Source organism: Talaromyces proteolyticus, assembly GCF_021365285.1.
Source record: "Talaromyces proteolyticus strain PMI_201 chromosome Unknown BGW36scaffold_6, whole genome shotgun sequence".
Taxonomy (NCBI): Eukaryota; Fungi; Ascomycota; class Eurotiomycetes; order Eurotiales; family Trichocomaceae; genus Talaromyces; species Talaromyces proteolyticus.
The window spans coordinates 344,501-366,069 of NW_025764282.1; the positions used below are offsets into that span (position 1 = coordinate 344,501).

At 46.4% G+C, this 21,569-nt stretch overlaps 10 protein-coding genes across 10 annotated transcripts; 4 read left to right on the forward strand and 6 right to left on the reverse strand.

Moving 5' to 3' along the window:
• Window positions 1–470: 470 nt before the first annotated feature.
• BGW36DRAFT_341050 (uncharacterized protein) lies at window positions 471–1,126 on the reverse strand (the record flags this gene model as incomplete). The annotated part of the gene is made up of 2 exons (XM_046213086.1): window positions 816–1,126; window positions 471–756 (listed from the first exon to the last, which is right to left on the reverse strand). The coding sequence occupies exons 1-2, from the start codon at window positions 1,109–1,111 to the stop codon at window positions 471–473; spliced, it is 582 nt and encodes a 193-aa protein (XP_046071847.1). The 5' UTR covers window positions 1,112–1,126.
• A 198-nt stretch (window positions 1,127–1,324) lies between these two features.
• On the forward strand, window positions 1,325–2,287 carry BGW36DRAFT_161812 (tubby C-terminal-like domain-containing protein). Its single transcript, XM_046209584.1, has 2 exons — window positions 1,325–1,952; window positions 2,018–2,287. Exons 1-2 carry the CDS (start codon window positions 1,386–1,388, stop codon window positions 2,147–2,149), a joined length of 699 nt encoding a protein of 232 aa, XP_046071848.1. The 5' UTR covers window positions 1,325–1,385; the 3' UTR covers window positions 2,150–2,287.
• Window positions 2,288–2,424: 137 nt separating this feature from the next.
• On the reverse strand, window positions 2,425–4,334 carry BGW36DRAFT_427120 (uncharacterized protein; the record flags this gene model as incomplete). Its single annotated transcript, XM_046220367.1, has 6 exons — window positions 2,425–3,268; window positions 3,331–3,361; window positions 3,421–3,491; window positions 3,541–3,658; window positions 3,712–4,093; window positions 4,155–4,334. 6 exons carry the CDS (start codon window positions 4,332–4,334, stop codon window positions 2,425–2,427), a joined length of 1,626 nt encoding a protein of 541 aa, XP_046071849.1.
• A 1,325-nt stretch (window positions 4,335–5,659) lies between these two features.
• BGW36DRAFT_449739 (isoflavone reductase family protein) lies at window positions 5,660–7,287 on the forward strand. The gene is made up of 3 exons (XM_046221789.1): window positions 5,660–6,262; window positions 6,372–6,744; window positions 6,810–7,287. Exons 1-3 carry the CDS (start codon window positions 6,019–6,021, stop codon window positions 7,147–7,149), a joined length of 957 nt encoding a protein of 318 aa, XP_046071850.1. The 5' UTR covers window positions 5,660–6,018; the 3' UTR covers window positions 7,150–7,287.
• A 747-nt stretch (window positions 7,288–8,034) lies between these two features.
• On the reverse strand, window positions 8,035–10,502 carry BGW36DRAFT_296169 (mitochondrial aconitate hydratase; the record flags this gene model as incomplete). Its single annotated transcript, XM_046211242.1, has 2 exons — window positions 8,035–10,386; window positions 10,458–10,502. The coding sequence occupies 2 exons, from the start codon at window positions 10,500–10,502 to the stop codon at window positions 8,035–8,037; spliced, it is 2,397 nt and encodes a 798-aa protein (XP_046071851.1).
• Window positions 10,503–11,097: 595 nt separating this feature from the next.
• On the reverse strand, window positions 11,098–13,201 carry BGW36DRAFT_449743 (uncharacterized protein; the record flags this gene model as incomplete). Its single annotated transcript, XM_046221790.1, has 8 exons — window positions 12,651–13,201; window positions 12,489–12,570; window positions 12,390–12,414; window positions 12,053–12,331; window positions 11,832–11,998; window positions 11,566–11,779; window positions 11,315–11,500; window positions 11,098–11,259 (listed from the first exon to the last, which is right to left on the reverse strand). The coding sequence occupies exons 1-8, from the start codon at window positions 12,868–12,870 to the stop codon at window positions 11,098–11,100; spliced, it is 1,335 nt and encodes a 444-aa protein (XP_046071852.1). The 5' UTR covers window positions 12,871–13,201.
• Window positions 13,202–13,473: 272 nt separating this feature from the next.
• On the forward strand, window positions 13,474–14,576 carry BGW36DRAFT_378070 (60s acidic ribosomal protein-domain-containing protein). The gene is made up of 3 exons (XM_046216064.1): window positions 13,474–13,645; window positions 13,830–14,043; window positions 14,103–14,576. Exons 1-3 carry the CDS (start codon window positions 13,577–13,579, stop codon window positions 14,147–14,149), a joined length of 330 nt encoding a protein of 109 aa, XP_046071853.1. The 5' UTR covers window positions 13,474–13,576; the 3' UTR covers window positions 14,150–14,576.
• A 375-nt stretch (window positions 14,577–14,951) lies between these two features.
• On the reverse strand, window positions 14,952–16,156 carry BGW36DRAFT_296128 (vacuolar membrane PQ loop repeat protein; the record flags this gene model as incomplete). The annotated part of the gene is made up of 5 exons (XM_046211239.1): window positions 14,952–15,089; window positions 15,152–15,210; window positions 15,274–15,323; window positions 15,378–15,976; window positions 16,037–16,156. The coding sequence occupies 5 exons, from the start codon at window positions 16,154–16,156 to the stop codon at window positions 14,952–14,954; spliced, it is 966 nt and encodes a 321-aa protein (XP_046071854.1).
• Window positions 16,157–16,672: 516 nt separating this feature from the next.
• Window positions 16,673–19,336, reverse strand: BGW36DRAFT_341061 (Nulp1-pending protein). Its single transcript, XM_046213087.1, has 2 exons — window positions 18,208–19,336; window positions 16,673–18,117 (listed from the first exon to the last, which is right to left on the reverse strand). Exons 1-2 carry the CDS (start codon window positions 19,073–19,075, stop codon window positions 16,805–16,807), a joined length of 2,181 nt encoding a protein of 726 aa, XP_046071855.1. The 5' UTR covers window positions 19,076–19,336; the 3' UTR covers window positions 16,673–16,804.
• Window positions 19,337–19,558: 222 nt separating this feature from the next.
• BGW36DRAFT_296624 (phophatase 2C family protein) lies at window positions 19,559–21,469 on the forward strand (the record flags this gene model as incomplete). The annotated part of the gene is made up of 3 exons (XM_046211288.1): window positions 19,559–20,238; window positions 20,291–21,304; window positions 21,358–21,469. 3 exons carry the CDS (start codon window positions 19,559–19,561, stop codon window positions 21,467–21,469), a joined length of 1,806 nt encoding a protein of 601 aa, XP_046071856.1.
• Window positions 21,470–21,569: the final 100 nt, after the last annotated feature.

Genomic DNA, 21,569 nt, shown 5'->3' on the forward strand with positions numbered 1-21,569 from the left:
TAAAGAATAGGCTCTAAAAGCAGTACAAAAAAAATTGCCAGAAAGACAAACAACAGCATTTCAATGCAATCAAACTCCCACCACTCGTTCATAGATAGCTGACTTCCTCCGAAAAATAAATACAATATATAGTCAAGATACCAGTAACTCAATTTGCAACAACCTCATCCGGGGTATTCGTAATGTGCGGAACCTATGGTGCTGCATTTAAAACATTCTGAAGATGAACCTTATCCTGCTGGCTGAGTTCAGTGTAGTAAAGGCAGCTAACTGTCTAGAAGTATGATGTACGGAATACTGAGCAGTAAACCAACAGCATGCCAATGCACAGACGAAAATAGCCTGGTTAGCGATAGATCATGCATGTATCAATTGATAGACCTATGGGATCAACAAAAATACGCCATAATTTGCCACTGGGGATTACTGATTGATGAATATCTTGTAGATCCACGTTTGTACCTTGACAGTCAGGCATAATGGCTATAGGCGGCGCTGAAAAGAGATGAGCCATTATTTATGTATATTTTATTTACGAGTGAATGGTCAAAATACTCTGAAAATAGCCATTGCCAACGCACCACATGTATATAGCACTGTTGGATTGCTTTCAACGCCAAGGCTACCCACCCAACACCGGGTAAATACCCTCGAACTACCCCCACGATCTCCTCTCGATAAACAAATGGTCTTCCACCAGGGTACAACGCAACATCGTCAATGACGTTGTTTTCCCCTTTGGTCAAGATGAGCTGCCTAGTAATGCCATTAGTCTGAATATTAAGATAGACCAATCAAACTGGCTGGGGACGCACTTTGATTGTCCATCGCTTCCGGGCAATGAGGACACTTTGATTGCTCGGTGCATCATTGGCAACGGCCGATCAGAAAACCATACCACCGGAATTTCTCCTGCCTGGATGTGCCTATTACGATTCCATAAGAAAATCAGGTCACCCGGTTGAAAGGCAGGCTCCATGGATTGCGATGTCACCACCATAAGAGGATCCGGGGATCCTGTAATCACGCACTGGGCCTTCCAAAGCATGAAAACAGAGGACATGTGCCACATAATTGGGAAGAGACTGGATAATAAAGAAAACTTTTGCATTATTAAGACCGTAACAAGTCATATGTTCAATAGTGAGAATGTCTTCATCCCCTTGGGGTTTTGATACAGCTTTTTATTGTTGGAAGTTAGGGCTAATGTCCAGACTAAGCCCAAAACGGCACCAGCCAAAAATAGTAATTTCATGCGGCTGAAGCTGCACGATGACCTCATTGCCTGGGCAATGGACAACATTGACTTGTGTCTAATCTTTCAAAAAAATCACTAAAAAATCAGTATCATTTTCTTAACAATAAAAGAGATATACACTGCAAGAATGGCACCCGCACTTGACCAGATCAAACAGCCTATTGGACTGCGTCCAGAACACGTCGCGGCCTCTCCAACGAGTATCCGTGTCAAAATGCATGGGGGGGCCTCATCATTGGCAGCAAGCGACTTTACAGTCACGACTGACGACTCTACACCTGGGTCGACGCCCACCAAGCTATTTTCTGTAGACGGGCATGCAGTTTCTTGGCAACGACGACGAAAGTTTCGAGATGCTTCAGATCTTCCTTTGTTCGAGCTGGCTCGCAAGAAAGTCGGCGTGACCTGGTTCGTCTATTTACCAGAAGACAATGGAGAACCCATAGCAACGCTGGCCCCCAAGTGGAGTGCGCTGAAAGATAAACTCAATGTTTTTATTAGAAACGCGGCACACCAGGGAGAGCAAGTTGAGCTGGAAGTTCGGGGTCAAGACATCTGGAAACTGAGGACAAACATTTACATGAATGGGAGTTTAATTATGACATGCAAAAGAACAGACAAATTTGCTGCCTATATCCCAGGTAAAGGACTAGAATGGAAAGTTGATGTCGCTCAGGGAGTGGATGTATCTCTCGTAAGAAATACAGAGTATTTACCTACTAAAGGAATAAAACAGTCGAAGCTGATGATTTCTTCTAGGGATCCCTCATCGTTGTTGTCTTAGCACAAGTCATGTACCACAGCAGTTACCCCTCTTCGCACTCAGCGAAAGATGAAGTCGACAGTGGAGATGGAATAGCTGAAAAACATGTCAGCAGACCTTCGTCTTAACGGATCAACGTCACCGCGATGGCTAAATTGTATCCAAATTATTTGTTAAGTCTGTTTTGATGTTTCTGGTATCCCGCTCAGAAAGATTTTGACAATATATTTACATTCAAATTCTATTTTACATCATGCTCAATTGCCTAAAACAAATGCACATGTATGGAGTACGTGTGTTTGAGGACGAGGGGGAATATGACATGAAGCGCGCCTTTGAAAGAGATTAATACGTAATAATTATTAATCTTGGTGGAAGAGATTGAAAGAATTGATTGGAGTTATTATCCTTGATATTGGGAAGGCCCCAATATCGACCCAAGGTCATTCAGCGGCAATTCATCAGCGTCATTCTCGTTATATGCATTTCTAGAAAGTCCATTCTCTTCGTTTCGCATAACAGCCCAGCCAAGGTCAACATCCTTAGAATTAGTGTGTGTTGTATCGCTAATTGCGTCCTCGTATTCGATTGTGAAATCATTTGTTTTCAGTATACAGAACGGCCCTGTCGCCATTACTGGTGATTCGGTCGTGCCAACGTTTACAGGCAAAAATGATGAGTCTTGCGGTGAGACGTCTCCTCGGCGACTATTCCGTGATGTTCGGCCACTTGCAGGCAAGGATAATGGGAATGGAGGTGGGACGGCTGAAGGGTCCCCGCCTGAGATGACGGTTCGGTAGCTGAGTTTGGGGGTTGAGCTGGTAAAGTCGTTGCAAGATGCGGAAGGATTGAGGGTTCGAGTGCTGCAGTGCTCCTTGTAAAGTGGATTTGGAAGGGATCTCATACTGATAGAATCACTGAAATTGCGATGATGGAGGCGTGGGCGGTCCGGCCTTTTGGGTGGGCTACAAATGCTTATTTTCAGGCCTTCTCTTCGAGGCATAGGTTCAATTTCACCAGCAGCTCCAGTAATCGACGGTACACTAATAGAATGGTCTCTTGTACTTCCTGAACAATTTCGGGAATGAAGGCTTCTATAACCAAAATTATGTTCGTCTGATGGACCTCTGCTCTCTGATTTCCACATGTGTAAAATCCGAGAACCTTTTGAGCTCTTATAAAGAACCAAAGCCAGTGATTTGATCTTTGGGATTGAGGTAGTAATGATTAAAACCGCATTTTCTATACTATATATTTTATGGTCAGCATAAATACCCCAATGTTTTGGTGTCTAAAATCGGGAACTCACGAATGCCAGTAGTTCCATATATGAAGTTGATCTGTAATAATAATTAGTAGACTTATTTTTTTATTTATCATTCAATTTACCAACACTTACAGATGAAATCTTGCCCTGACTTTTGAGAGAGTTTGACTTCCACTGTCTTAACTATTGCAGCCACCATAGCCCTAAGCATGTTAGCCTTTCTCCTACACGAAGGTTGCAAAGACATCATACAAAAGGCTGAATGAAAGCAGTATTCCCAAACTGATCTTATCCCAAGCACAGCAATTAAACGCCAAGACTATACTCAGAGCGAGGAGTGTAAGACATATGTCTGACGTTGCGTTGATAGCTGAATTCGTACAATTAGTATAGCACCTTTCATGAAGAATAGAAACGGCTTACCCCCTTGTGTATATAGCCATCCAGAAACATGCGGCGATATCCAGCATAATTCCGAGTTGGTATAGTTCTGTGTGTGTGATACAATTGGGCTGCAGTAAGACCAGGTGATAGCTATCGGAATGATGTTGAAAACCACCTGCACGACAATCCAAACCCCGATTAAATACTGATAAATCCGTAAAATGCGTGATGCAAAATAGAAAATGAATATGGCAAATGATATCCGAGCAAACATAGCACACAAAGTAGCCGTCGTGATGGCGAGCATCTCGTACTTTATAGCGCCAGTATATATCTCAGGGCTACTAATATCTGAGGCATGTCGACCGAGACCCCAAGAAATCGCAATGGTGCACAAAATAGAACTGGCTGTTTGTAAAGCCTATGCCACAGATTTGATCAGTCATCGTGCAGACAAGTGGTGATTTCTTCGTCTCACTCACCCATGCAATAATCATGACGATATCATCGACACCAATCCTTCGTAGAATTCTGGTCTGGGCGACGATACGAAGGACCATTAAAGTGCTGGTGATTGAAAATAAAGTCCAGACGCATATTAAGTTGCCAGTCTGGCTTCCGTTGAGGCCATTTAGCGACTGGCTCTGTCGGGATTCCTTCATATTGTCTCCGTTTTTTGAAGTCCTCTTGGCTTTAAAAGGGCTAGTGTATTTTAACGCAACATTGTGTAGTAAATCATACACCAATCACCTCAATACCGACGCATCATTCAACATGGTACCGCGTTTCAGACGAAGGCGATAGTGAAGGCTCAATTGCAGTGGCAGTGTGGTAGATTTGTTTCGAATTTCAAACAGGACAAGATGAATTTTTGTGCTTTATAGTAACTGGAGCAATTTGTTGTTGATGGGGTCTTACTCCGCCAAAACCTTCATAAACGAGGGAAAAAGTCAGATGTTATGATGGGCCATCCAGACCCGTGGAGCAAAATTGGAGATATCACTGATGTTGCAGTGGAAGAAGACAGGGAAAACAGGAAACGGGCCAGAAAGGCACGACCCAATCGCATTTTCAAGCCAGGTTCTGCTATTGATTTTTAAACCAGTCCAAACCGGAAAGCACATCAGCGTATGGAATGTGTTGATGTGGTGGTGGGAATTCGAGAACGTCAGAGAAGTAAAGTAGCCCAATCAGAAGTGGTGGCGCAGAAATGAAAGAGACAAATGACGGCTCCACCATGATACTTTTTCTCAGCTTTGACGTCTATAGAAAAATTGTGGAGCTTTCACCGGTGCCAACTGATGTAGCATTGGAGCTGAGATACTTCGATGCTTCGTAAAGAAGAAGCGAAAGTTTGGGTGAGGCTCCAGAAACCGCATCTGGCCTGCCGAATGCGGAAGGGCACGGCTACGTAACCACACAAATTGCCATCGCCATCAATCGAGATATTTTTCTCGCATGAGTTTATATTTTCACCGAATTATGGTTATTTCTTAGGCAAGTGTGCCATGTTCGCAAAATAAAAGTGGTGGGAGTTTGCCTTTGGACATTCCATCAACGACTGGAATGCCGCATATCTGGGGATATGCGTGGTTGGCGGGAAGGTAGCCGAGTCCTCTTGAGGGACGAGCTTGGACAGAGTTTCAATTTTGGAGATGGCTAATTACTTTTTGGCTATGGGCATCCATGACCACGATACCCTTTGCCTGTCCTATGGATGATAGCGGTCCGTAATGGCTCGAGACCTAAGCGAACCTGCCAAACGCCACGTCCCAAGAACAGTGAAACCAGGGAAACGGCATTGCATGAGAGGCATTGTCTCCCCGAAACTAGAACCATGAATCAGACATCGACGCCGCAACCTATATTAACCAAGGCTCCTGAGGTCCTTGCGTGGAACCAATCAGCTTCCAGCGTATCTATTCGTCTAATGAAATTCAGAACCAGATGAAGGCTCGACGTGTCTTGGCATCGTTTGGCTCTTTCTGGCCTTTCTCTCTCATAATCCTGAATGGAATCTTACTAGGGTTTTTGCATATTGATCGTCGGATATAGCTGATCGCATATCGTGCGGATAACACCACCACTGCCGCCGGCCCTGCCATTAGGTGCTGGCCAGTTACTGTTGCGTGCTGGACGGAGGCGGCCTAGGCGGGGTCGCTTCGGATAGTCGCAATACTCGGTGGGTTGAGCATCATTTATTGGCTTAAGACAGAGCATCCCTTGTCATTAGGCTAGCGGACCACCAATGCTATATTCGTTCAGGAAGCCTACAGTCGTGTTAAGAACATTGAACCAGCATCAGATCCGTCCAGCAAGTTCTCTGGTCTTCCACTGACACATAAAATGACAGATTCAAACTTCAAACCCCGCAATATCCTCCTTATCGGCGCAACGGGGACAATCGGCCGTTTCATCACATCATCAATCGTCGCTGCACGATCCGAATTCGATCGCATTGCTATCCTCACCAATACCCCGACAGCTGTAAGCGAAAAGGAGAAATTTGTGGAAGAACTTAAGGCCAAGAATGTCGAAATAATAATCGGCGACATTACTAATGAGAAAGATGTCGTCGAGGCATACAAAGGTACGCAAAACACACTCGGTTATTGATTTTATGAGCACGCCGTTGTAGCTTCAAATGAAGATGCCTCCGTGCCTTTCGGTTTTCGTAAACCTTTTGCTGAATTATTTAGGAATTGATACCGTGGTCGTTGCCCTTGGCCGCGGTGCCATTCTTCCCCAGATCCTATTGATCAAGCTCGCTGCAGCATCCAGCTCCGTTAAATGGTATTTTCCTTCGGAATATGGGACCGATATCAAGTATAGTCCAGCCTCAGCCACGGAGAAGCCACATCAAGGCAAACTCAAAGTGCGAGACTATCTTGAAAACGACAAAGAAATTCAGAAGAGCGGACTGAAATACACATATGTTGTGACGGGTCCATATGCTGATGGGTATTTGCAAGCGATACCGAATTCCATTGAAGCAGGCGGGTGGGACGTCAAGTCAAAGACTTCTTGGCTGGTGGAGAAGAACAACAAAGTCAGTTTGACAACCATGAAAGAGTAATTATGCACAGGACAAAATTTCCTCACTTAGTCTAGACTTGCAAACTGATGCCCATAAATAGTACCGGTGATCTAGTTCTCGCTGCCTTGCGTCATCCAGAAGCTTCATTTAACAGAGCTCTTAAAGTGAATTCCTTCACCACCACTCCTGCAGAGGTCCAAAGGGAATTTGAGAAACAAGCTGGCGGTTCTTGGACGGTGCACGAGATATCTTTAGATCAGATTCGTAAGGCCGAAGAAGCAGCCTGGGCGAGTCGTCCCGATGCAACAGGGCTTACACTTCGCCGTATATGGGCAGAGGGTGGCACGCTTTACGAGAAACGTGATAATGGCCTAATCGGAGAACCCCAAGTTCAATCTCTAGCGGAGATTGTATCGGAGAATATCAAGAGATCAGCATGAGCTATAGGAAATATATAACTGATTCAAATTACTTATATATACTGAAGGCTGATTTAGTGTGCCCCAGTATCTACACTTAAATGACAATAGTTTGAATATAGCATAGCCATTTTCTGCCTTTTATCTAGATTTACACCAATTTATGTTAGATTAATTTGGCCTTCTTATGGAGACACCAGTAGATAATGCAAAAGTTCAAATTTTATTAGTATCAATATGGGGAGGGCTCCTATACCCGATTTGACTTTTGTGATGCTACATTCAAACTTTTGTCGTCTTACTGTATGTTTACTTTCCTCTTTTTACCTGTCAACAATGTGCATTTATTAGGAGGAATTCTTAAAAACAGGCCTGAATATCCATATTCAATACATCTGACGTATCAATATACGCATACCATTCATAACAGGCCCCGTATGAAATGAGAGATAGCACCGTGGCCTTTGGACAATTGGGAAACTGTTAGCCTGGGCAATCAGAGCGGTGTATGCTCTCTTCAACTATTTTCATTTCGCTCTGGTGGTCATAAGTAGTCCTGGCGTACCAACAGACTTGCTATGTAAAACTTCGCGGTATTACACTCCATATATTCCAATAATGACTTGCGGTGACGTGGTGAATCACAGAACAGAGGATGGGGCAGAGGATTTCGAAGGTGGTGCTCCTAAGTCTGCTACCCTCCAGCAGTTCAAGTATTATAGCGTACATATGTATACATCGACTTGCAATGTGTTTTATTTGATCTAAACCATCCCATATGGCCACACCAGCTACAAAGGTATCTTCGACTATATTTTAAAGAAAACACAATCCCGGAATATTCAGAAAAACGTGGTGTCTTCAAGTTATTATCACAATATTTTTCAAGGTTCAAGATCAGATCTTTTATTGTCCCTTCTTCGCCAACAAGTTCAAAGCACTGCCAGCCAGAATAAAGCTACACTGGTCTTTACTGAGAGTATGCTTCACTGGAATAGTAAAGGTCTCTCCAGTTTTCTGTTTGGTCACCTTCAGAGTCACTTCTCCAGAACCACCAGATGTTAGCAAATCATGCAAGCCAACAGCATCGACTTGATCACACGCGTCAATGCGATCATAGTCTGCGCGGTCTGAAAAGGTCAATGGAACCACTCCTTGTTTCTTCAGGTTGGTCTCGTGAATGCGAGCAAAACTCTTGGCCACGATAATACGTCCACCAAGATACCGAGGTTGCAGCGCGGCATGTTCACGCGCACTTCCTTCTCCATAGTTGTCTTCTGCCACAACTAGCCATTCTGTTCCCTGTGCCTTCCACTGCTCGGCCAACTCGGGAATCGAATGCTGTTTACCAGCTTCGTCGTAGGCGACGTTAGTCTCGCCAGTTGCAGCGTTCACTGCTCCAATAAGGGTATTGGCGGATATATTGGGAAGATGACCTTTGTATTTAAGCCATGGTCCGGCGGCTGAGATAGTATCTGTAGTGCATTGACCCTTGACCTTGTAGAGTACCTTGAGACCTGTAAGATCATGATTTGGGAACGGGGCGAATGGCTCCAAAATCGCCAATCGGTCTGAGGTAGGCGACACAACCACTTCAACTGAAGGGTCAGGCACTGCTGTACTGGGTTGAAAATCCGGGTTTCCTTCTTCAAACCCGGCACTTGGGAGGCTGTAACCTTGAGGCGGTTGGAAGCGGAACGAACCGCCATCAGGCGTGGGTAGAGAATCAGTCATAGGATTGAATGTGGTGCTTCCTGCGTAACTCATCGCAGTAACAATTTCTGGTGCTGCGAGGAAGTTCATCGTTCGTCGGTTGCCATCGTTACGTCCTGGAAAGTTGCGGTTATAAGACGTAAGAATAGCATTGTCCTCGCCTTTCTCGACTCCGTCAGTACGTTTCCATTGACCAATACATGGCCCGCATGCGTTAGCCAAAACTGTGCTACCTGCAGCAGAGAATGTTGACAGCGTTTGATCCCGTTCGAGTGTAGCACGAATTTGCTCGCTACCAGGAGTAACAAAAAGGTCGGCCTTTGGCTTCAAACCAGCTGCGGATGCTTGCTTAACCAAGTGCTCGGCCCGAGTCATGTCTTCATAAGAGCTGTTCGTACAGCTGCCAATCAAGCCAGCTCCAAAGGTTTCCGGCCATTTTTCCTCCCTCACCTTGTTCGCAAATGCAGAAAGGGGGACCGACAGATCTGGCGTGAAGGGGCCATTAATGTGAGGCTCAAGAGTGGACAGATCGATCGTAATCAACTGGTCATATTCGGCCTTTGTATCGGCATTGAGCAGGCTCTGGGGACCAGTGGCAGCGATTTCCGCGGCCGCAGCTGCAACAGCCGCTCGGTTCGTCGCTTCGAGGTAAGGAACGTGGTTGGGAGAAAATGGGAATAGAGATGTTGTGGCACCAACTTCGGCACCCATATTACAGATAGTCGCCATACCAGTGCAGCTCAGTGTGTCCACGCCAGGGCCGTGGTATTCGATAACGAAACCAGTTCCACCGCGAACGGTGAGCTTGCCAGCAAGATGTAAAATAATATCTTTGGGAGATGTCCACCCACTGAGGTGACCTTCAAGCCGGACTCCGAGAATTTTTGGAGCTTTCAATTCCCAAGGCGCATCAACCAAGGCATCAACAGCATCAGCGCCGCCAACGCCGATAGCAATCGCACCCAAACCTCCTGCATTGGGGGTATGACTGTCAGTGCCCAGCATCATTAACCCAGGAGCCGAGTAATTTTCCAGCACAGTCTGGTGAATGATACCAGCTCCAGGAGGCCAGAACTCAATTCCGTATCGGTTAGCTGCTGACTCCAAGAAGTCGAAAACTTCCTTGTTGCCTTGAATTGAAGCGGGAAGATCGATGTCTGCACCGCGTTCACCCACAATCATGTGGTCGCAATGAATACTGGCTGGGACTGCGGTTGACGGCAAACCGCATGACATGAATTGTAGCAGTGCCATTTGGGCCGAGGCGTCTTGCATAGCAACTCGGTCTGGCTTGAGCTTCAAATTGGCCTGCCCACGAATATCTCGCCCGTTGTTTGTATTGGAGAGCAGCGATTCCTCTGCATTGTCAAGGTGCGAATACAGGATCTTCTCTGCTAAGGTAAGGGCACGTTGTGAACCTAGGATGCGTCGTGCTTCTTCAAGGCCGCGGAGAATTTTTGGGTATGGTGGCATACGCGAACTCGGGGCAGCTGTAGCGAGTCCGCGACGATACGCGACAGATCTGGATTGGAGACATGATGTAACCTGCAAATTCTTAGAGAACTGTCGGGCAAAGTTGGAAAACCCAGGGACCAGAAGAATTCACGACTACTAACCTTGCGGTTGGCTGTCGCACGCTGCCAAACCACCGGCCTCACCATCGTGACTCGACGGGGGGTATCGAAGTGGCAATTGAATAATGGCAACGACAAAACAGCCTTAGAATTACGCGGTGCCAATATCGCCCTGCGGTGAACGATAGTAGGACAAGAAACCTGAGTCCCGTATTTTCTCCACGCTGGGAGGAAGAATTTACACCAGCAGGCTGGATGTTTCTTGCTTTGATAAGGATGGCTCGTGATTGGCCAGCTGGGAGAAAAATAGAATCAAGGCGCCGAGGTCGGAGCGTGGTTCTAATTGGGTATAGCTCAGCTAGCATGCAAGAGTCGAGACAACAGCTGTGACGAGTAAGAGTTTAATACGACTGTTGTTACTGTGAAATGGGAATGAGGTGACACAACAACAATATGATTATGGTGCCATCTGAAACGACGGTGCAGCTGCCAACGAGAAAATATCGTACACGCAACCGACCGTGGCTGAAGGTGCCACGGTATCAAATGAGCCACCTAGTTTTTTACACTAAGTCCAGCACCATGATATTCAATCCTCGCAACCAATCCGAGAAGCGAAACTTGCAAGCCAAATGCAAATATTATTAACGCAAGCTATTGATGCCTTGATACAACCGTTCATTTAATCTCCACGGTCCGCTTTATCCTCGTCGACAGCTGCTCTCAGTTCATATGCAATTTCGTAGCATTCTGCCAAAAGTGCATTGACACTACCTTGCCCCTCTGGGATGTCGTTTCCTATGTAGAACTTCCCATCAACGCGCATATTGTCGATAGAATTCAGCTTTTCGCATAACATTAGTAACCGAACGTTAGACACGGAAGAGACCGATACTCACCTTCATACTGTAAGGATAAAGCTCACGTGCATTTGAAACTCCGCCAGAGTCCTTGACCTCTAGCAAACAACGTCGAAGCGTCTGTAATTGGTTGTAAATGGGCAAAAGGGCTTCTGATACGGGTTCTGAGGCAATGAGGAGCGCGTAGATGTAAGCATAACTACGGCGGATAAGGTAAAGTAATGTCTGCCGAGGTTATTAGTAAAAGCCTACGAAACAAAACATATTGAAGAAAGGGTTCGGAGCAGTACCCTTTGAGCATGAAGATCTGCAGCCTGGCCGGTGGCATCGATAAAGTTGCCGTTAACACGAGCTTCATCTATCCGATCAAGCTTGCGCTGGAATTGAAAAAGGTCCGTTTCACGGAGAGACCATGCTTGTGTCATGGATAGTCGCTCTAGTTGATTTTTTATCTCGAGGAGTCGGGAGTACTGCTCCTGAAACCGTTCATCAATTTGTCCTTTCCTAGAATCGGAGTCAGCCTTTGGTATTAATTGCATACACAATTGTCATCTACCTCTCAAGAACAATCTCGGTCCACCTCCAGCATCTATCCCACAGAGTCTTAACAACTTCTTGTCCACTTAATACTTGACCGTCAGATCCGACGATTTTCCCATCTTCGGTGTGAATCTGTATCTCCCTCAAACGTTCCTGTAATTCGAGCACTTCCGAAGCAGAGAACTTGAAACAATCACCCTGTCAGCATGTTCGACATTTCTCTTCTGAAGCACATACCTTTGATCGGGTATTAGCGGCGGATGTAGATCGAAGGATTGACACTAGAGTCTCATGTAAGGAGACGAGGTCAGGCGCGAGTAGCTCGAGGCTTTTATGAAGATTATCAAGTGATATTTGGCACTGCTCAATTCGACTTTCTAGAAGGATGAGGAGATGTGGAGAATGTGTTTCTTTTCCATGTTCGAGAACTTCTCTCATATTATCGAGTGTTTTCGCTATGGATTCAAGATCCTTGGCACTAAAAAACCCAGCCTCTTGGAGGTGGTCAAGTAAACGCTGAAACAAGGTCAGCATTAGGAGTGATCGGCGAAAGCTTATCGACGGTTAAGTATACCTGAACTGTCGTTGCTAGCGAATACCTAATGCCGCAAGAATGAAATGTCAATTGTCACAGACTCGGCTTAAACTTGAGTTGTCCGTGAGCGGCACTTACGTAGCGGGAGCTTCATTATTTCGACCGACTGTGAGGAATAGGAGGGAGATGAGCTGAAAGCAATCGTCAAGCACATAGTCCACTAGCAAAAACAGCAGTCAGCATTAGCCTAATATCCATATCAACAAAATTCAATAACGCAAAGGCCCACTCAGTGCTAACGTCGGTTATAAGTTAATCGGCGGTCTCGCTCCTTGCGTATTGAATTGAGAGTCTCAACCCGACCGATAACCTCTTCATAAAGAGGCAAGACATCACGAGATTTGATGTAAGACGACTTATCCTGCTTCAATAAGAGGAGCGCATCGCGGGTACGGAGAAGCTGTTCCAGTATGGGTTGCTCTCGCGGATCCAGAGGGACGGGTACGGCGGGTGATTCCATGGCGGCAGAAAGGCACTGCAGCGCCTCGGTACGGTCAGGTATATTCGGTATAGAGTAATATAAGTATTTTGTGAATGAGTATAGTAGTGATCAGCGGCAAGAGAATTCAAAAAGGAATGATAGCATCGATGTTGCTCTACGGTCGCTAGAGGGGAAGGTTGGGCAAAGTGGGGGTGGTCGACAAACGGCAGATGGCAGCAGAATGGAGTCGCATATATCCCTATTCAAATCGATCCATCTACCCTCGTACACGCAGAAGCAAGCTTGAAGAGGAACGACTGTACTGGACTCTCAGCTACTTTATTCTACGTCTAATGCAGATAACGCTGACGGACTCTTTGTCCGCCGCTTGAAGATTTGCTGCTGCACGCAGCCAGCGGGCGGGCTTATCGGCAACCATGACGCACCAGCCACAGCCGATGGGCTCACACCTGGAAAGGGGATAGCGTGTATGGTGGCGTTGCTAACCAAAACTCGCCTAGCGCCTGGCTTGCTGCTGAGTCATCCAGTTGGTCGTCCTAGCCATAACAGGACTAGGGCTTCGGAAGCGAGGGCTTTTGCGCGGCACACACTTGGCGTCTTGGATCTCCGGCTCGGGCTAGCATCATATCAGTCTTGCTGCGAATTCCACTCTCTTCCCTGCTCCGTCAACCCATATTTCGGCAATCCTCGAGACAACATCAATCTCGTCCACCAAACGACCACCATGTCTACCTCCGAGCTTGCTGTTTCCTACGCGGCCCTGATCCTCGCCGACGATGGCGTCGAGATCACCGTACGTCAATACCCATCCCCGAAATATTCTTAGGATATGGCATCAATTGTGGAGAGTGCTGCGCGAGAAGTCCAGGCTCATGGTGCATGAGTGTGGACTGCGAGCGCGAGTCAGAAAGAGGAAGCGAAAATACAGGATATCCATGAAAGTATCGTGCGCTAACTTCGATATTCATTGTCAACAGGCCGACAAGCTTAACACCCTCATCAAATCCGCCAACGTCCCTGAAGTTGAGCCTATCTGGGCCCAGCTCTTCGCCAAGGCTCTCGAGGGCAAGGATGTCAAGGACCTTTTGACCAACGTCGGCTCTGGTGGTGGTGCCGCCGCCCCTGCTGCCGGTGGTGCTGCTGCCGGTGGTGAGGCCGCTGCTGAGGAGAAGAAGGAAGAGAAGGAAGAAGGTACGGAATCACCCTCACCACTATGTCAAAGGCAAACAAGAGCTAACTTTGTTGTACAGAGAAAGAAGAGTCCGACGAGGACATGGGTTTCGGTCTTTTCGACTAAACAGTTTACCTCAACTGTGTTCAACCGCGCTGGTTGCCTTTCTCAAAAACATCCTTTTTCTTCGATCCTTTTTTCCACCTCCCTCTCAACCTATGTACTCGATAATCTGTGCAAACGAATCTCATTGCAGAATCGGAGATATAGAGAGCACTCTTCGGTTCATGAATTGCATGATGGCGCAAACCATTTTTCTGCTCTATTAGCTTTGCTTGTTGACACATGGTGGTCGTATACGGTGGAAACGGCAAAGACGAATATAAAAAAAAACTGGAAATTCTTGGGGCCGCTCAACTGCAGCTTTTGCTGGCATGATACCAACCTAAAGTAATATGTGTAGCTTCATGTTGTCGTTTGTGTGGATTCCAGTTCGGGAATGTGCTATGACGAACAGAATTATGCTATGAAATTTATAGTCCTCATCCCTGGTGTCTATGCTCACTTAATCTCTAGTAATTCCTTCGTAAGTTTTACTATAGTATTGACGAAATCACACCACAGTAAAAGTTGGCCGGCAAATATATATACATCGTTTGTATTTCGCGAAGTAAATATTACAACATTGAACACCTGTATATTTAAATTTTACTTGAAAACCCGCGCCATATGCGAAATTGAAAAGACGCCTAAGGCAATCCACTCTTTTTCTCATGAAAAGCTCGCCCTCGAGTAATAGTACAAGAGCTAGGTTTGTGAATATCAGAAGCGACGGGTAATTATACTTGCTCCCACCTTAAATTTAGTTCATCACGCATAGAACGACATCAAATCGAAAAGAGCAAGCTGGTGAGTCGTGAGATTGACTTTAAGCGTCGAGGGCTGGTCGAGCGTAGATACGAAACTGAATGAAAATGGCGACGTCTTCGACCATAGTGCCCAACGAGCCAATCAGCCATGGTAAATTGGTCAGGAAATAGTCTTTCTGTGTAGAATGAGCAAGAATCTGCCAAAAAATTAGCTATCCTTCTACAAGTTTATTAGCGATGAGAAGAATGAATCACATACTCCGGCTCCATAAGTGAGATTCCCCAATAAAGATAGAATGAAAAACAGTAATGAGAGACCTATGATCAACTTTGTGAATACTATGGCGTCGGAAAATACCGGGTTTAGGTTAATCTTCCTACCTTCACATGACTTTTCTCTGAAGTTTTTGAATATTTGAGGTAAACGAGCTCTATGGCATAGGTTAACAATCAGGATTGTACTCGGGTTGACCGACAATGCATACCCTAGATAGCAAACTGCACTGAAATATCCCAGGACCTGTGCCCCAGGTGCTATCTGATCGCCTCCACTCTGTTTCTGAGGCGTAGGCTTCCAGAGCCCAGTCTGCCATGCAATCGCCCAGCCTCCTGCGCCGATGATGATAATAGCGAGAACACTTAGTACGTTCTTTATCCAGACTTTGGCCCCTGAATCGTTTTCTTCCACGATTTTGGCAAGTGTGTCGTCGGCATAGCTAGCTCGGCGTTGGTTACCCCTCACAGATGCAGAAGACCTTCGTCGTCGCGAGCCTGGAATGCTTATTTCATCGCTGAACCTCCTACCGAGGAGAGGCGTAGTAGGTGTCGGAGTCTCAATAGATGACTGCCGACTGTTTCGGCGCTGTTCTCGACGCGCATTGCGGATATTATAGTACAAGCATTGGGTGATTAGCACTCCATCAGCGATACAGAAGTAGACAGCAATTGCAACAACGACCGGGACCAGTTGTGCCCAAAGTCCACCAATGAGATTTGTGACATCCCCAACAAACCAGACAACAAGAAATGCCATAGATAGACCCTCCGCACTGCCATATCGATAGTTCTCAATCAGTTGAGGCACCTAGCATGAGAGCATGAGCTATTAGTGCTGAAGAAAGCAACTGAGACGGGTAGCGAATACCAGGAGAAAGACCCAACACGTCAATGATATAGAGCCAAGGATACCTGATGCAGCCTCACGAGGTGTAAGCAACGTTCCATGCGACATGGCCTCTCCCATAGAAAGAAAGTAAAAAGCCATGGCCACCTGTGTATTGTTCACGGGCACTTGCAAAGTTACTCTGTGTCGTTTCGCAACCACTCAAGTTGACGCGATAACGCACGTCGCGAGAGCCGAAGGCCTGATAAGCTCCTCTTCCCCATAAAATGGAAATCGAGGTGCAGAATCGTCGCTCTGATTGCAAGTCAACGATGACCTAACGTTCTGCAGGTTTGCAAGCAGCCAGGAGAAGGGTAAAGGAGGGCGTAAAAGCTAGAGAGATGGCGAGGTTGCGCATTCACTTTTGCGGGGCGGGAAAAAGTCTACGATGACATCCCATGCTGCCGAGGACCCTGATTGGTTGAACACAGGAGCACGATTAACTTGCATGAACTTGGTCTCCACACCGCGGTTCTCGCCAGCCAGAGCCGCTCAGGCCCAGCAATCAAATGATAGCTATATAATCAATAGCATATAATAGTAGCTCGGCATTATTTCCATCCAATGCGATTTGAGCAATGCGATATTATACTTAACTTATACTTAACTATTGCAGCTGATGATGATGAAAATAAAAGGAACATTATGATGCCAGATATTTAAACACACTAATTGTAAATGTAGCTCGGGTTTGGTTTTTAACTCGTTGATACTATAATATCTTCCGTTTTGTCACATGTGTTCAGCTAGTCACCTCAAATGCGCGTCTTCTTCGTAATCCAGTAGAACCGCCTGAAGTAATTCGATCGCCATATCACCCAAAAAGCTTCTGATCGGCCCGTGAAGCAGTTCCTGTCTATCTGAGGGAGGATTGATGGCTAACAGACCTTCTACATACGATGTTAAGGGGTCGTCTTCAACGACGCCAGACCAGTTACCTCGATCCACCCCATATTGGCGCAGAAACGTTTGCAAAGGCGGTATGCCCGTATCAAGTAGCCACGCCCTGAGCTCTTCTTGGTTTTCTCCAGATGGGGGGTAAGGGCTGACATCATCTTCACCGGATGCTAGTTCTGGAATGACTTCTTCGTCGCTGATATCTTCTTCAAGCATATTAGCCCCATCATCATTTATTCTACCTAAGAAATCCCTCAACCATTGAGGACGAGCTATTTCGGGTACTCGTGACAGGTAGGAAGGTGTTGGGTCTGCCTGTTGACGGAAAGCTTCTGAATCATATGGAGGAAGAGGGTCGGACGCCGAAATCTTTCCAGAGGTGAATCGTGTTGGTAGATGGGTTGTGACCTTTGGAATATCGGAGAGCACGACGTGACGAGCAATATCAAGAGTTATTTCCGGCGGTTCAACCCGCTCGTCATCTTCTGACAACATATCTGCAATCTCGACAACAAGCGAAACAACTTCCGGCGTATTCCAAAGATCCTTAGCACGAGAAATGTAGAGTTCGGTAAGAAGTTCGTGAGACTGTGCTGGGGGGATTTTACCCCAGATTCTCTTCGGAATCGGCTGAATATCCAATTCCTGGGCCAGTCGGCTGAAAACCCACGGGTAACGTGACATTGCTAGGCGAAGCTGTTGCCGAGCATCTTGCGGTTTATTCAGCCGCAAGTACGCTAACGATAGCGAGCATTGTACATTAGGAAAGTCTTTCCACTCTTCACTAAAAATCGTCTCGGTGCAAAGTGAGATGAAGTGCTCGTATTGCCGGCCTCGGAGGGCAAGCTGGTCAATCAACAACCTCATACAGTAAGGGTCCTTAGTATCAAGACTTAGAAGTAGCTTCGCCCATTCATAAGCCGTCCTCCAAGTTCCTTTCATTCCTAGGTTTAAGATGTATCTCCAACCAACAAGCCATAACTCTCGATTTTCAGTCACCATGAAATCTAAATTGGCCTTTCCTTGCTGTAATTGGCTCGCAAACGAAGAGTGGGCGGAGCGTCCAATATTGAACAATGCTCGTTCGAGGAGGTCGGCCGACACAGCATGGTCACTCTGGTGTTTGGCTATTTCCGATACTTGAAGTAATGTTGATATGTGATATGCTGGTGATACAATTAGTAAGTTACTTTTAATTTGATGAAACGAATAAGAAGGAAGACGCCAACGGCGAAGAGCATCGGTTTCGTACTCACGATTGTATTGTAGGAGATGAATGAGTCTCTGAGGATCCATAGACTCCACACACATATCAAATTGCATTTGAACATTTTCGTATAATTGATTGTGGAGGAGTTTATACAACGTATTGTCGTTGGGTAATTTCTGGGAAAGCTCCATTCCTAAACCACCACTTGTTGCCCGCGGCCATTCATCTTTTCCTTGCATGAGAACGTTCTTCCTTAATGTCACACCAGCAAGACTTTGTCCCCTACTTGCAGGACTATATCGACCACTTAAAGCGCGACCCAAATCTATCGTCTCTCGTTGTCTTTCACGCCGACGCCCAGAGCTAGAAGTTTCATCATTCACGAATGACTCAAGAACAACGTTCCCAAACAGTTTTCGCATCTCATTTATTGCATTAAGCGACTTCGGATCAATAGTAAGGACTTCCTCAGGTGACTTAGGGAATCGTTGACTTGGAGTCGGTGCGTCTCTCGCCGAAGGTTTATTCGGTGTGGTGATGGTATCATTTTTTGTTGATAGCTCTTTCAAAGCCCGATCAATATCATCGAGCTCTTCATTGTCATGTGTATCCGGTTTGGAAGATGACTTTTGCGGTGTGTTCTTCTTCTTCTTCTTTTTCTTTCTTTTCTTTTTCGATGCCTCCGTACTATTTGCCGGAGATATATCTGCGGGTGTAGGTTCAGAACCCGCTTCTATCTCAGGATCAGAAGCTTCCTCGTTTTCATCTTCATCGAAGGCATTCAACAAATCAAATGCATTGGCTTTTGGTTTTGGAACGACGGCCTCGGTTTCTTCACCGCTCGAGCTATCTTGCTCTTCTTGGTTTACTAATTCACTCTGCTTCTGCAGCTTTCGCAGCGCCCGAGATGACATTTTGAGTACGAGAAAGGACAACTTAACTACTTCCCCGATATCTATACATGGGGTAGTTAGGAGTCAAGGTAGCTCAGTGAATGGAAGGCGATGGTGGGGGTATCTGAGGAGGATAAGAGAAGATTCTCTCAGAGGTGTTGGTCCCTAGCTAGTCCCGTCAAAGAGAATGTAAAGAAAATGAAAAAAAAAATAGAATAGAAGAAGAACTAATATCTCTCCCGTGAACAGATTCTACAAAATTGTCCAAAGGGCAGTGACGACATCGAGCCAATCATCTGGAGGCAAAAAGGTAAGAGGTTGCCCCCCGTCACGTGCACCGAGCGTTGGTCTTATATCAACAACTTCCAACTTCGCCTTGTGCCGTTTCGCAACATCTCACGGCAGTCACGCGAACCTCTCATCGATGATCAGGGTGTTTATTGCTTGGGCATCTCCACAACCCATCGCCGTGGAAGCCTTTAACTAGCAAAGCAACATCTTTCAATGCGTCGCGCTGCTGTTCAGGCCTTCCGCACTGCCCGCTGTAGTCCGGTATGGAAAGCTGGCGGTAGAAGAGCCTCTCGCGCCTACTTCTCCAGCGGACAGGCTCTCGCTCTTCGGCCATCCTTCACCAGGCGACAGAATTCGTTCATACCAGCCTCGCTGCATTCGTCCATGCACGTACGAAACTTCTCGCTCGCTTTCATTTCAACCCTTGTTGCTTCTGGAGCATGGTACGCGTATAAAGGTACTCAACAGTCGTCAATTCTCAACGGCACCGCCAACTTCCAGTCACGAGGAATCGCTGATACCACATCTGCTGGCATAGACGTCGAGTCTGCAGCTCCCGCTCGTCGTGCTTTACTAGTCGAGAATGACCAATTCTACACCGCTGCCCTGTCTGGTGATCAACCTCTCGCAAAACAGACCGACGATTCAGATAGAAGAGTTCTCGAGATGTTGACACCTGAACAAGTGACTCAAACGTTGCGCAAGAACGAGGAGTCTTATATTGTTAGTAGAGGGCAGGGAGTGGTTCGATACGATGTTGTGCAGGTCCCAAGTAATTCGCCTATCGAGGATGATCACGCCGAGAAAATTGTCGAGGTACCTCAAGCTGTGACAGGCACACAAGATGGATCGAACAGTGACTGGATGTTTTGGGGCGTTTTTGATGGACACTCGTATGTATTACATTGCATTTCAGTTTTGGTCAGCCTACTAACAGTCACGAAGCGGTTGGACTACCTCTGCCAAGCTGCGCAATGTTTTGATTTCCTACGTCGCTCGTGAACTGAATACTACATACAAAGCTGTCTCTACAGATCCTTCAGTCGGAATGCCTTCGCCAGAGGCCGTCGATGAAGCAATTAAACGTGGGTTTGTTCGCTTGGACAATGATATTGTATACGAAAGTGTGGACAGGGTCATGAAATCCAATTCACGACGTGCTGCCGCCGAGATCTTGGCGCCTGCATTATCAGGGTCCTGTGCGCTTCTCGCTTTCTATGACTCGAGCTCGAAAGATTTACGGATTGCTTGCGCTGGAGATTCTCGAGCTGTGTTGGGTAGCCGAGGACCGAGAGGGAAGTGGGTTGCGACAGCTTTATCTGAAGATCAGACTGGAGGAACACCTTCCGAAATCAGACGCCTTCAAACAGAGCACCCTGGCGAACCACACGTAGTACGGAACGGAAGAATTCTCGGCCAACTCGAACCCAGCCGGTCTTTCGGAGACGCTTTCTACAAGTGGACAAAGGAAACACAAGAAAAGATCAAGAGTCGTTTTTTCGGACGTACACCACACCCGATGCTCAAGACGCCGCCTTATGTTACCGCCGAGCCCATAATAACTAGGACAAAAATCAACCCTCAACAAGGGGATTTTGTTGTCCTGGCAACTGATGGTTTGTGGGAAATGCTAAGCAACGAAGAAGTAGTCGGTCTTGTCGGTCAGTGGATAGAAAATCAAAAATCTGGGACTTCGGATGGAAACCGTGCCTGGTTACAGAGTTGGTTTTCATCCGAAGCCAAGCAGTTACCTGTTGAGAAAAGTACTGAGCCGAAAGGCGAGGGCCAACGGCCGCCGATCCGCCAGCAACAGTACGATATACCGGGGGCTGCTCAGCGTTTTGTTGTTGAAGATAAGAACGCCGCTACTCATTTAGTGCGAAATGCAATGGGAGGAAAAGACAAAGACATGGTTTCTGCTCTGCTAACCTTGCCTAGTCCGTACTCCAGACGATACCGGTACGTTTGAACTTCAACGAGACAAATGTGGTATAAACTAATCGGGTATACAGCGATGATATCACTGTCGAGGTCATTTTCTTCGGCGAAAGCGTCGATGACCGTAGTGTTGCAGTTAATAAGGAAGCCAGTGCATCAACAGAGCCCGCCAAACCGAAGTTATAATATGCGATTACCAAGCTAGTGGTAATGTTGTATTTTATACATTCAATAATCTCGTGTTCAAAGAGGGTTCAAAGTCTTCATGGTTATAATACCAGGCTTA